The sequence below is a fragment of the Vombatus ursinus genome, unplaced genomic scaffold (genome assembly GCF_900497805.2).
Source record: "Vombatus ursinus unplaced genomic scaffold, bare-nosed wombat genome assembly UNPS02000580.1, whole genome shotgun sequence".
NCBI lineage: Eukaryota > Metazoa > Chordata > Mammalia > Diprotodontia > Vombatidae > Vombatus > Vombatus ursinus.
The window spans coordinates 8,595,680-8,610,865 of NW_020940358.1; the positions used below are offsets into that span (position 1 = coordinate 8,595,680).

The following is a 15,186-nucleotide window of genomic DNA, read 5'->3' on the forward strand; positions in this document are numbered from 1 at the left end:
ACTGGGCTTGGAATCAGGAAGACTCATCTTCATGAGTTCAAATCTGGCTTCAGACACTTAACTAGTCGTGTGACCTGGGCAAGTCACTTAACCCTGGTTTGCCTTAGTTTCCTCATCTGTAAAAGAGCTGGAGAAGGAAATGGAAAATATTACAGTATTTTTGCCAAGAAAATCCTAAATGGGGTCCTGAAGAGTTGGGCAAGACTCTTGAAATGGCTATTAAACTATCATATACTGTTACACTATTGACTGTCAAGCCTATATTGGTGTTGTGTTATAATAATTTGTAATTAGTGTGTAATTATATTCATCATAAACCTCCACTAAGGTCCTAGTCTCATGGCTTCTTGTAGAATACAGAGGATCTCAGGTTCTAGCAATGCCAGGAAAGCAGTATAAGTTTGTAGCACGTAATCCTCAGTGAAAGTCTTTGACTATATCTCAGTGATAAGCAACTGTATGCTTATTGTCCAAGGGCTAGTCATGCTAAACTTGGATGATGCTTATCACCGAGTTGATTGAGGGTTAGAAATTTGTTGCTCACTGTACTCTCAAAAAACATTTCTAAGTTATAGAGGGGCTGTGAGTTGTATCAGTAAAGGGAGTACCCACACTGATGAAATCACAAATCTTTTAAGTATATGTATGACCATAATATTTCATCATCATCATTAATAAGTTCTTTGTGGGCAAATGCCACATCTTATTTACCTTTCTTTCTTAGTACCTAGCATCGTACTGGTATATGTTGTTATTTTAGTCATTTTCAAGTAGTATCAGACTTTTTGTGACCCCATTTGGGGTTTTCTTGGCAAAGATAGTAGGGTAGTTTGCCATTTCCTTCTCCAGTTCATTTTTAGAAATGAGGAAACTAAGGCAAATAGGGTTGAGTAACTTACCCAGGGTTACACAGCTAGTAAGTGTCTGAGGCCAGAATTGAACTCACCAAGATGAGTCTTCCTGACATCAGGCCTGGCACTCTAGCCACTGGGCCACCTAGTTGCCTGTGCTTGTACATAACAGCTTTAATAAATGTTATAGAATTAATGAATGAATAAGCCAATTTAGAAAGAGTTCAACATCTTTTTGTACATATTATTTTAAATACTGAAAGAGAGTAACTGGATTTCAATTTCTGCAACTGAGAATGATGTGAAAAAACTGGCACTTTTTATAACATGGGGACTGATCCTCTATATTAGTCATTTGCGTCAATCAACCAGACAATAAAAACTTTACAGACTTAAGTTGCTTTAGGCAGTGGTAGAAATGATCTTACAATGGAGACTTAAATAAGACCAGTATCAAATCTTTTGCACTCACCATCTAGGTTTACAGCAGCTCTCTCATTCTCTTTCTTATTCTTTAATTGCCCCACATCTAACACTAATCATACAGGAAGGTTTAAATCAAAAATGAAATTTTTAAAATGTTACTGTAAAAAAGGACTCAAAGAACCTCAGACTTAAACATCACCAAGGTGGGGTTTAAAAATCCAAAGAGCTTTAGTCATTTTGATTTGTAAAATATACACAGGAATCATATAACTAACTTCCTGACTTTTGAGATGAAGGAATTCTGGAGAGCATGAGGAACCAGGCTTGTTTTCCCAAATGGAGCAGCAAAAACAACGTCACATTTCAAAGTCCTTTAAAGTTTATGACACACTTTCTTTCTTCACAACAACCCAATGAAGTAGTTAGTACAGGTATTATTATCCCTATTTTATAAATGAGGAAACTGAGGCTCAAAGAGGTTATCTGACTTAGCCATGATAATTTCATTCCTATCACAATTTTGATACAAATTTTCTGACCTCAAAGTCCAGCAGGTTTTCATTTTGCATATTACCTCTCCATTCTCTCAAAGGAAGCCATTACAATGGAATCATATTATCTAACACAGAGTGGAAGACAAAATAAGGAGAGGTCTTCTAGAAGCAAATTTTGAATTCTCAAAGGATAAAGTTACAGTGCTTACATAAACTGCTGTCCCAAAGTATGGGAATTGGTGAAGGCAAAGTCTAAGTCATACTTTTATATGTCCCCAGCCCTTTGGGCTACCATGATCAGCTCCATACCAAGATGAGTCAGTGTAAGACCTTTGAAGATGAGGAGATAGGGACAAGAATTGCAAAGGATGCAAAGGTATTAATGAGTTGTGATCAGCACTGGAGGGAGCACCCACACTCATGAGACCAGGGATCCAGTGAGGTACTGGAAAGAATCAAATCCTTCCTCCACTGGGCATCCTAGATTCTACTGGATAGAAATACTTACGGCAGGAAGCAAAGACTGCATGTTCTGGTTAGAGTCTGCTATTGTTGCCAAGTAAACCAAATTTCTGTGTAGTATTTGTTGGTATCTATGGGATAAAGAAATAAAATTATTCAGGGTTTGGAGACCAATATTAAATGTTCTTATATAAATCAGTGTGGGCTTGATATAATTGATATCTTAATGATATTACATGAATATCAATCAACCAACAAGTATTTATTAAGTGCCTCCTACGTACCAATAAATAAAGTAAAAAGTAACATAAATAAATAACCTGACTCTTTCATTAAAGTCCCTTGGTTCCAGTAACCAGTAAGGCAGAATCTAAATGCCACCCTACTCAGGAAGGCATCAGATCACCACAACTCAGTTTGTACATTTTTGTTATACATCTGAAATGGCGACATTCAACAGAAAGTATACTCCATACTGAAGTAATAAGCTCTCTCATGCCAAAAGTGGAAAACAATAAATATGATGCCATAAGGACTCAGAAAGAAATCCTAGCTCATGTCATAGTAAAAAATGCCAACCTTTCCTTAGAAAGTAATCAGGTATAGGATTCTCTTTTAATGAGGAAAAGGTTCCTTTGGGAGACCACAAATGTAATTGCAGCAATTCAACTGAAAGAAAAGTGTGAATGTGCAGAGTAACTCAATCCTATTTATCAAATTCTATTAACTTTTCTTAACCTTATGTTCTTGATGAACTTCAGAATGGCCCAAAACAAAATCTGGGAAGATAGCTGGGCTTTATATTCAAAGAGTCAGAATGTGCAGTTCTTAATATCCAAGGAGCAGACTGTAATAAATGCCTATACCTTGACCAATAGCAGCCCAGATGGCTAGCTCGGAAGTAACCTTCCAGACTTTGAATAAAAATTACTAAGGTCAAGCTAAACCCTTGGTACATCCACTATCCCATCCAGGTCTAGTAAGTTACTAGCTTCATGACTTTGGGCAAGTCACCTAAATCTCTATGAGACTCAGTTTCTTGATGTGTAAAATAGAAAAATACCTACAGTCCCTCCTTTGCAGGATTGTTGTAAGGATTAAAGAGATAATGTATGTAGTGTGGTGTGCAAATATCTATTATTAGCATTATTATCATCACTATTCATTCATTTTCTACTCCTAAGGAAATTTTATTCAAAAATAAGAAAGAACATTTTATCTTCATCATTATGGAATTTTTTTTGTTATTTTTATTATTTTCTGTGAATATATGTCAAGAAGTGTCCTTTAAACTCACAATGGAAAATGCTATCCACATTCAGAAAAAGAACTATGGAGTCTGCATGTAGATCAAAGCATATTATTTGCTCTCTCTCTTTTTTTCTCTTTTTTTGTTTGTTTCTTCTTTCTCGTGGTATCTCTTATTGGTTCTAATTCTTCTTTACAATATGACTAATGTGAAAATAGGTTCAATATGAATGTATATGTAGAGCCTATATCAATTTACATGCCATCTTAGGGTGGAGGGAAGGGAGAGATGGGGAGAAAATTTAGAACTCAAAATCTTACGGAAGTGAATGTTAAGATAAATTAATTTTTTAAAATGTCCTTTAAGTTGACTTCTCACTATTGTAACCCTTAATTGTAGTAATTATTGTTATTTAACATTTCACTTTATGGCTTACAAAGTACATCACAGTAGTATATTACAAAGTTCATCACAGTAACCCTATGAAGTTAGTTGTATAGGGATTATGGTCTCCATTCTATAAAAGTGGAAACTGAGGCTCAAAGAGGCTAAGTAATCTGCCTAGTGTAATAGAGCTAGAACTCGAGTCCTCTTATTCCAAATCCAGTTGCTCCTTCCAAAACACCATATAATTCCTAATCCTAGCATCCAGTTTCTACACTGAAAACAATCAGCAAGCAAAATGTGAACTTAGGGGGACCTAAGAATAACATGGCACAAAAAAGGTTCTACAAAAACTAAGTAACAAGTTTGATACAAAACCTATTATTTATTATTTGCCATACTAGACATTCACACAGTAGGATGTGTAGAGAACATTCACTTTTATATTAATTTAAGTGTAGGAAAATTTTTTTTATAGAAACTATTTGTAGCAGTATAGCCTTAAGAGCTGGGAAGGTCTTTAGAGATCATTTAGTCTAATCTCTTTATTTTAGAAATGAGGCCCATAAGGGTTAAGTGACTAGCCTAAGTTCACATAAGAAGTAGTAAAAAGCAGAGGTAGGATTTGAACCCAGAGTCTCTTATTCCAAGTCTAGTGCTCATTCTACTAGGCCATGCTACCCAAAATTTAATAAAAAATTTTTATATGATAGTCAAAGAATCTATTCCATGGTCATTTTTAATTTGTATTGAATGGTACCATTTCCAGGAGAAAACAGGAAGTATATGTTAATAGCCAAATTATATAAAGCCTTGTTAATTGGCAAACACACTCTGCCACATACATGTTTCTTTTACCACTAAAAAAAAAAAAAAGCAGCACTGGAAGACAAGAATAACAGTCCTTCAGCACTATTACTTACTGAGTGCATTCTGCAGTCTTGCCCTTACTCTGGTAGTCCATAATACACTGAATTAGGTGATGGTTTTCATCTAGCATCTGGATAAAAAAATAAACAAGGTTAAAACACTCATAAAAATTTCTTTGCAAGGTTCCAATCCTAGAACATCTGGATTTTTGTTTAGGATGTCTTAACATTGTGCAAGTTCATTCATTCATTTCACAAATATTTATTGAAGGCCTGCTATATTCATGGCATGCAATATGCATGGCACTACATTAGGCACAAAAGGAAAGACAACAATAATAGAAAACATAGTCTCTGCCCTTAAGGAGTTTGAAATTTACTTGGAAAGAAAAGACAGATCATCTAGAGAACAAATACAAATACTATTAAAATTGAAATTTTAATTTAATATTAAATATTTGAAATCTTTAGCACCACCAGGTATTATTGATATATCATCTTGGTATCCTGAGTAACAACAGTTGCTAGGAAGTGGGTTTTTTTTTTAAATTTTATTCTAGTGAGGCAATCGGGGTTAAGTGACTTGCCCAAGGTCACACAGCTAGTATGTGTCAAGTGTTTGGTCTGAGGCCGGATTTGAACTCAGGTCCTCCTGACTTCAGGGCTGGTGCTCTATCCACTGTGCCACCTGGCTGCCCCTATAAGGTGGTTTTTGAGAAAGGTTTTGAAGGAAGCACTGAATTTGGATTAGTCTAGAGAAGGGAGGAGGGATGGGCATTTCTGGTACCATCAAAAGTAGGCCTGATGTTTCAAGACAATGTACAGTGCCAGAGAGATCGAAATGGCTATACAGGAAGACATTTTCCTGAAATATAATTTGTTACAATATGAACAAAGCACTCAAGTTATAATTTATTTCTTATTATTTGCAGTACCAGAAACTCCAAATAAAAATGAAGGATTAAGACATGTTCTAATAATCTACAAGACTATAATGTAGGCTGAAGAACACGTGCTATGGGGAGGTCAATCAGTGTCATATGGGAAACCCTTATGGGGTTTCTAATCAAAATTATTTGATAAAATCTTTATAGGAGTCATGGAGGCCATATTTATAATATGTTAATTATTAACATTAATGTTTCCATTTTGGTGCCTTGTATATAGTAGGTGCTCAATAATTGTTGAATTGAGAACAAATAAACATTTTTTTATTCACAGAATTTCATATTAGGGGAAAAAGTGACAGCTTTCTTCACTTCAAATCTTAAAGTACCCTAAAACAAAATATGCCCAGTCTGAGAGCTGAAATATCATTACTATGAGGAAGTCCAGCTAAGCAGACAACAGGAACATGACATACATTGCATATCATCAAAAGGAGTAAAATGAAGATATATATCTTAATTTACAAGAATGAATTTTTTATTTTATTTTTCAAACTAAAAGCATTTTTTTCTCCTTTACTTCAATTTTAAAAGGGCTTTTTAACAAATATATATGTTGTCAAGCAAAACAAATTCCCAAATTGGCCACATCCAAAAATATGTGGCTTATTCTGTAATCTGAGTCCAACACATTTCTGTAAGCAAGAAGGTAGCATATTTCATCATCAATCCTCTGGAATCATGGATGCTCATTGCATTGATCAAAGATCTTACAATTTTTCACGTTTGTCTTTACAAGACATTTTTTAAAAAAATAATTGCTATCTTTTTATATTTTCTGCATTTACCACTATTTAGCCAGTCCTCAATTAGTTGGCATCTATTCTGTTTCTAATTACAAGAATGAATTCTTAATTGCCAATTTTAAATAGTTCATTAATAGCTGTATATCCTTTTTTTTTCTAAGAGCTTTCATTTCTGTGAAAGAAATGCTGTTTGATTTCATTTAGGTGACAGCTCCCAAATTAACTTAATTTAATTCAATTGAGGTGATGGCTAAATTTTAGACAATTTTAAAAGTATAAGACACTACAACTTCACTTAAAGTTCCACTAAAAATTGTAGACACTTTTTGAATTTTTCACTCCCTTCTCACCTACCTGCAATCTGGCTTCTGACCTTATCACTCAAGTGAAACTGCTTTCCCTAAGGTTACCAAGAATCTCTTAACTGCAAAATCCAATAATCTTTTCTTCTTTTTCATCCTTCTTGACCTGTCTATAGTATCTGAAACTGTTAACCACTCCCTTCTACAAAACATTTTCCCCTCTCTGAGTTTTCATGGCACTGTTCTCTCCTAGTTCTTCTCCTACCTCTGTGCCTATCCCTTCTTAGTCTTCCTTGCTAGATGATCGATCCTTTAGGTTCCACCCTCACTCTGGCTGTGTCTAGGTATTATGCTTGGCACTAGGAATATGAAGACAAAAATGAAACCATCCTTGCTTTTCTCTTCTCTTTCTATATTTTCTCTCATCATGATTATCACTCATTTCCCATTGGTTTGACTATCATCTCTATGCAAATGATCTCATATTTACAGCTGGAAAGGACCTAAGAAGCCATCTAATCCAGCTCCCTCATTTTAAAGATGAGGAAACTGAAGCTCTGAAAGCAATTTATGCAGGGCCACCGAGATAGGATCAGAGATGAACACAAGTCCTCTGACTCCAGAGTCAGTGCTCCACTGTACCACGGAGACTCCCAGACCTCTATATCCAGCCCTTGTTTCTCTCTTAAACTGCAGTCCTGCAACACAAATCGCCATTAGACTTTCCTGCCTGTATGTCCCACATTGCATCTCAAACTCAGTATGTCCAAAATAGAACTATTTTTCTTTTCACCAGAGCCCTGCTTCCTGACTTGCCTATTTCTGTTTAAGATGCTACCATATTTCTAGTCGCCCAAGTTCACCATTTCACAACCCATTCTTCTTCATTTCTCATATCCAATCAGCTGGTAAGTCTTATCCCCTCTACCTCAACAACATTCATTTCACTCATCTCCTCTTTCCACTCACACAGCCACCACCTTAGCTCAGGACAACATTATCATTTGCCTAAACTATTGCAATAGCCTCCTAACTGATTTCCCTGTCTCAAGACTCTCCCCCTCTCCAACTCATCCTCCATTTAGTTGTCTAAATGATAGTCTTAAAACACGTATCTGTTCACGTCACTCTCCCTACTCAATGAGTTCCAGTGACTGTATGGCCTCCAGGATCAAATATAAACTCCTCTGTTTGGCTTTGAAGGCCCTTCACAAGCCTATGTAGTACTTTCCTTCCCAAACTATGTTCTAAGCCAGACTGAAGTCCCTGCTGTTCTCTGTATATTCTACGTCCATTGCCTTTGCCCCAGCTATTCCCCATTCTTAGAACACATTTCCTCCTCCTCTCATAAAATTCTTCCTGCAGGAAGACTATCCTGATATCCAGCTGCTATTTTGTGTCTTCTTTGTATATATTTTGCCTATTTCAGTATTCATAGGGAACAAGCTAGGAAGACACCAATTTCTGAAAGTATATTATGGGCTCTGGGGCACAGAGTAGACCAATTAGGCTGGCCTATAGAATGCATGAAGGAGAAGAATATGAGATTTTTGTTTTCAGAATTGCAGAGTTTTCAGAGCTGTTTTTTTGTTTTGTTTTTTAAGATATAAACAACTCCTGATGTGGAAACTCCCTCTACTAATGCAGATGGACAATTTGTCTGTAACTTATAGTGTTAGAGATTTGCCTGGTGGTACTGAGAAGTTAAGTGACATTTCTACAGTCACACAAAACATCAGAAGAAGGACTTGAACCCTGTTTTTCCTCTAAGGACTGAACCTCTACCCACTACACCATGCTGCTTCTCAATATGAGATATGGCTGTCTTACCATTTTATCACAATATAAGACAAAGGAAGAGTGCCTCAAGTTTATGGAGGTGCTTGAATGCCAGAGAAAGGAAACCAGGGAAATTTTTTGAATGTAATATTGGCATGAGCATCCATATCTCTGAAAAAATTAGATTAATTTGGAAGCAATATAAAAAATAGGTTGGAGTAGAGAATGTTTTAATCACATTTTAAGCTAGTATTTAAATCTCTGAATTGAGGCCAAAATAGAGCCAAACAAATGTTTTACAAATCCAAAAGCTCTCTTTCAACGTAAGCACTTCTTTTCTTAACTTTTATATAATTGCAAACATCCTGCTGTGTAATTGTTCCAAAAGGTGGTCCTGCTTCAAGGTTGGGGTAAGCCACTAGAGGGAGCTACTGTATCTACTCTTAAGAGTGGCCTGTTGGAAGCTCAACAAGGATATCAACTCCCCACCACAATGAAGAACAAAACAAAACTTCCACAGAAACTCGAATTTTCAGGGGCTTTCCCAAGATCAAGTGAAAGTAAGGAAAAATAAAAACGACCTCTGAAACCATTTCTTTACTGCACTCTGGCATTCCAGTAAGATGTGCAAGTCCAATAAGTACCAATAGAGGCTGTATGTTTTTGGGAGGTGGTGGTAGCGGTGTCCAGATCTGTGATTTTATCATTGTGGGGAACTCTCTAGTGTGGAAACTGTCCACTTATGCAAATCACCAACTAACTCATCTGGAATTTACAATCCTTAGCAGCTGCCTATGGAACTTATGGGTTACATGACTTGCCCTTGATCACAAAGCTAATATATGTCAGAGGCCTCAGAACATGAACCCAAGTATTCTTGGCTCTAAGAGGGCCCAATATGCTACAAAGCCTGAAGAAATAATAATATATGTCTCTGTAAATAAATTTACATTTACTCACATTTTAAATGTTTTAATTATAATATCATTAAATTTCCCTTCGTTCAAAAATACAAATTCACTTTATTTTTAAAACTTGCATTTCATGCTAAGCTTGAGACGATCAATCAGCATGCACTTATTGAACAACTATTATATGCCAGACATTGTGTTCACCTCTGGGGACACAATGATCACCTCAAAGGGTCTTCCATGGGGTGAGGGTAGGAGGATGATACATATACATAGAAGTAAGTGTATATAAAATAATTGGGTGGAGAAACAGGAGAAGCTGTGGTGGGAGGTTTGTCATGAAAGGATTCGTGGAGAAGGTGATACATGATGCAGAGGTGTGGAAGGAGTGAATCCCAGACAATAAAGGAAACAGAGACAGAAGATGGAATTGTATACACAAGGAGCAGCAAAAAGGTCAACTTGCCTGAACTACTGAATGTGTGAAGGGGAAGAGTGTATAAGGGATATATGGAGGGGTTGAATTCAGGTTGTCTTTAAATGCCAAACTGAGGAGTTTTTACTTATTTGCTTTGCTTTGCTTAGGCCCAGTATTTAGAAAAACAGAAAACTCTTCATAAATGCTTATGATTGACAGATTGATTTTCTAGAGGTATTAGGGAGCCACTACAGTTTATTAAGGAGAGTAACATGAACAGATCTATATCTTAAAAATACCCCTTTGGCAGCTGCGTGAAGGATATATTGAAAAGGATAGGAACTGAGACACAGGGATCACTGCTGCAATAGTCTAAATAAGAGGTGATGTGGACCTGAACCAGGGTGATGACTGTGTGAGTAGAGAAAAGGGAGAGAATATCAGAGATGCTGCAGATGCAGAATTAGCAAAAAATTGAAACTGAATAAATATGTGAAATGAGAGAGTAAGGAACTAAGGCTGATCCTGAGGCTTTGAAGATGGATGAATAGAAGGATGACGTCCCCTTGACAGAAATAGGGAAGTTGGGAAGAGGAGTGGTTTGAGGAAGAGGAAGTGTGTGTGTGTGAGGGAGGTGTGGGTGTGAAAATGGTGAATTCCATTTTTCCAATGTAAGGGCTTATAATTTCATTTTGACTAATTTCTCCAGAGTTACAAGGAGTTCTCTCACTTAAGAAAGTATAATATGAAATCTGAATTACTGAGTAAAAGCTGAATTCCCAAGAGGAGCACATACAATATCATACTTCTTTTTTGAGACTGTTCTCTTTAAGACAGAAAGTCATTCAGTCAATAAGCACTTATTGAGGGCCTGCTGTGTAGTAAGGAACTGGGCTAAATGCTAGAGACACAAAGAAAGCCAAAAGACTGTCCCTGCTTTCAAAGAGCTCACAGTCTAATGAGAGAGATAATATGTAAATGACTACATCCAAACAAAAATATGCAGAATAAATTGAAGGTAACCAATAATGGGAAGGTACTAACATTGAGGAGGCTCAGGAAAGGCTTTTTGTAGAAGACGGAATTTTAGCTGGGACTGGAGGGAAGCAAAGGGAATAAGGAAGGAGAATATTCCAGGCATGAGGCAGAACCAATGAAAATGCCCAGAGACTGGAGATGAGTGTAATGTTCCAGGAACAGCAGGGAGGTCAGTGTCACTGAATGATGGGGAAGTGGGGGGGAGGTGGGTATTTAAGGTAAGATTAGAAAGGTAAGGAAGAATAAGTTGCGAAGGGCTTTGAATGCCAAACAGAGGATTTTATATTTGATATTGGAGGTGATATAGAGCAACTCGAGTTTACTGAACCAGAAGGGGCATGATATGGTTAGATCTGTGCTTTCTGGAAGATTAGCTTAACAGCTGAGTAGAAAACTGAAATGAGGAGAGGCTTGTGGCAGGGAATCTTACCAGTAGGCTACCGCATTAGTCTAGGTGTGAGGTAATGAGCACCTGTACCAATATGGTGGCAATGTTAGAGAAGAGAGGGAGGCATATATGAGAAATGTTATTAAGGTAAAATTGACAAGACTTGGCAACAGATTGGATATGGGGGGGTGAGAGTGAAGAGTCAAGGATGACAACTAGGTTTCAATCCTGGGTGACTGAGAGGATGGTGGTGCCCTCTACAGTAATAGGGAAATTCAGAAGGGGAAAGGCTTTGGGGGAAATTATGAGTTCAATTTTGGACATGTTGAGTTTAAGATGTTTATGAACGCCTAGTCTGAGATGCCTAATGGGCAGTTGGAGATGTGAATCTGAAGGTTTGAAGAGACATTAGGGCTGGATAAGAAAGCATAGCATCGCTAAACCATAATAAAATCCCTTGCGGAAAGGCTAGGATTCAGGTGATGACTTAAGGCAGTTGCCATTACAACCTCACTAACCTACAGCAGAGTTGTCCATACAAAATATTTTTTAAAAGGAAGATAGAAAAATACAGTAAACTGTTTATTCAGGATAGTTGGGAAAATGGAGTGTTCTTGCTACTTAAATCTTATGGTTAACTAGGAATTACCATATATACAAATGTAGCCAACTCATTCTTTTAAAATAGCAAAGCAGCGATTCAGAGCTTTATATAAAGTGTTTGGATTGAGTACAAAAAAATAATAAGCTATATTGATGGTGTGATTAAAAGTAATATTTTGCTTCTAAAAGGCTCAAAATTTTATGATATAGGGATACATATGGGCAATCTAACCAATCTGCCCTACAGTCAATATGATAACATGAATTGGGTATTAAAAAGTCAAAGAAAAAAAAACTTTATGGTCCTCTGTCAACAAGACTGGTAGGTTGCTGGCATCTATTCTTGCCCTGATTGGCCAGGGCAACAATGTATGTAACAAACACTTTTGACCAAACTTCAAAGATCAGACTACAATAAAATATTATTGACTCTATAACAATATTGAATATAATTAATCTTTCTTTTATAATTATCTCTCTTGTGTGCCTTCCATTCCCAGAACATTTTTCTCTTTCTTCTCCAACTTTTAGAATCCTTAGCTCCCTTCAAAGTTCAGCTCAGGAGCTCAGCTTAGTCTACATAAGGCTCTTTCTCCCAAAAATTGCTTGGAATGTTTTGCATATATGTTGTATCCTTCCAGTACAATGTGAGCTCTCTGAGAACGGTGACTGTTTCTCTTTCTTTCTTTTCCTTTTCTTTCTTTCTTTTTCTTTTTTTCATCTTTGTATCTCTAGTCCTAGTACTTTGCAAGTAGTAAATGCTTCCTTCATAAAGGCTTATGGAATGGAAGAATAATGAATATATGGCCAGAGGGTTAGATCTTGGAATACTTATAAAATCACAAATAGCATTGTTTAATGCTGAGGGAAAATTCTGGCTCTTTAAGCTTGTGTTGTAGATAACAGAAGCTCAGCCTCACCCATGCCTCAATAATAATTTCTCTTTTAAAACATATATTTCTTTTGATCTTGAAATACCTATCTTTCAGTATTCTACAGGCAAATACTGGAAAATAAGGGTGAATTTTTTCACCTGAGTACTTCAGACAGTGTCAGGCCTCCATCTACTTGTGAAGATCACAACCCCTTTTTATGCCTTAATAGATGGTCTTCATTAGTCACTGTGGCCAAAAGATTCCTCCACTGATAACCAGTATTCTGAAGAGAATCCTTGGAGCTAAGACCAGTAATAGACACACAGATAAATATTCAGTTCATACTCAAAACACTGCAGGAACACAGACTTAGAGCTGGAAGGGATCTTAGTCCAATCTCTACATTTGACAGATGAGGAAACTGATTCACAGAAAGGTTAAGTGACTTACCCATAGTGATACTGGTAGTAAGTGTGGTGGAAATTAAACCCAAGTCTTCTGGTCTCCAAGTCCAGTGCCTTGTCTACTAGGCCATGTTGGGACCTGCTCAAGCTCACACTTTGCTATAATAGCAAGGATTCCACATAGTTCTAAATCCTATGAGTTGGCTTTAAATCTTTCTTGATTCTCTAAAAGGGGCAAGAAATGGCACCTAAGACAGTGCTATAGATACTCAGCAAATACAGATCAATGGTGAGAGCATTTTCTTACAATCCACAATCTGTGTTAAATTTGCATGGAGCACTGAGGAGCAATTCTCAATCTGCATCTAGATGCAATTAAACTAGAAATAACATATCCTTTGATTGAAACTGGGAAGGAAAGTTTGTAATCATCACCATGACTAATTGTCACCTAATGGGAAAGGCCCTTGAGCTACCTGAGTCTATCCACAAGCATAATCACTCTACTACTAAGGAGACAGAGGGAGAGAGAGGCCCTTTTCAGGCATGGCAGAGAAGAGGAATTCGTTGTGAATGAAAAGGTTCTGTTGTCTAAGGCATAAAAAGAGCCAGAAGGGGCCTCAATCTGTGACCAAATAACAGAAGGAGCATGAAATCTCTGTGGCCGACAGGGCTTAATTCAATTCACTTAAAAAATATTTATCAAGGGCCTATGTGCCAGGCATTCTGCTAGATGCTAGGGATATGAAGATAAAATCAATCAGCCTCTGCCCTTGAACACCTTATACTCTACTGGATGGAAACAACATGAACAGATAAGAAAATACAAAATGAATACAAAGTAATTTCAGGAGCAAGGGAAAAGGCACTAACAATGGGGATGAGGGAGAAAGACAACCAGGAAAGGGCCTTTTGCAGGGGTTGGCCCCTGAGTTAAGCCTTGAAAGGGTAATAGGGATTGCAAGTGAGGCAGGGGTAAGGAGGGAAAGCATCAGAGACACGGAGGACAGCCTGTGAGAAGGAACAGACATAGAAAATGGAATGTAACACGGTATAGTGGAAAGAGCACCGGCTCTTACATCAGAATACACGGATTCAAAACTTGCCTTTGATATTTAGTACCTGTGTGACCCTGAGCAAGTCAGTTAACCCAGTTTGACTCAGTGTCTTCATCTATAAAATGAGCTGGAGAAGGCAATGGCAAACCGCTTTGCCAGGAACACCCTAAATGGGGCCGTGGATCATCCGACGTGACTGAAACGACTGAACAATGGCCAAAAGGATGACAGGTTAGAGAAGGGATCACAGGATCAGAGATTTGGATCCAGAGATTTCAGAGGTCACCTAGTTACAGGATCATAAAGCTAGAGTCGGAAGGAATCTTAGAGGCCATCCAGTCTAACTTGACTCATTTTACAGAAGAAGAAACGGGGGCCCAGAGAGGTCTAAGTGACTTAACTTAGGTCATTGAGGTAGTGTCAGAGCTCAGATCTGAATGAAGGTTCCCTGATTCTAGAGTGAATGTTCTTTTACATGGTACTACATAATTCAAATCCCTCATTTTACAGATGAGGAAATCAAAGTCTTGAGAAACTCTCCTTCCCTTTATTTTCTGAAAAGTTAATTGACTTGTCCAGTCATATGGATAGAGCCAAGATTTGACACCAGGTTCTCTAACTCCAAATCCAATGCTCTTTCCACTGCATTGCAATAGTTCTAGTGGAAGCTAGTTGCTTTCAGTAGCACAAAGCCTTCAGAAAAAGTAATTGTGTGCCTGATGTGTAATGAAAGCCAAATCTATAATACAAGATGGCAGAAACACTACACAAGATTAAAACCTCATGAAATAACATCAACTAACTAAAATACTGAAAGCTTCCATGCAGAGTACTTTCCTCCACCTACCACCCACCCCTACCCCTACAGTTAAGGATGGAAACTGATGGACTGATGGAGAAGGATATGCAGCTTTTTGGGGGGGGAGGGGAGAAAAGAATATCAGCCCTGAGGGGAAAGGGTATGCAAAACCAGTTTTTTCCC

The 15,186-nt window shown here is 37.4% G+C and overlaps 1 protein-coding gene across 1 annotated transcript in view; it reads right to left on the reverse strand.

The window, feature by feature from the left end:
- Positions 1 to 15,186, reverse strand: part of SS18L1 (SS18L1, nBAF chromatin remodeling complex subunit) — a 49,752-nt gene that overhangs the window by 22,069 nt on the left and 12,497 nt on the right. Inside the window, exons 2-3 of the mRNA XM_027852635.1 lie at positions 4,790 to 4,866; positions 2,280 to 2,364 (exon numbers count right to left, since the gene is read on the reverse strand). Coding sequence (XP_027708436.1) covers positions 2,280 to 2,364; positions 4,790 to 4,866 — 162 coding nt within the window. The remainder of the gene's footprint in view (positions 1 to 2,279; positions 2,365 to 4,789; positions 4,867 to 15,186) is intronic.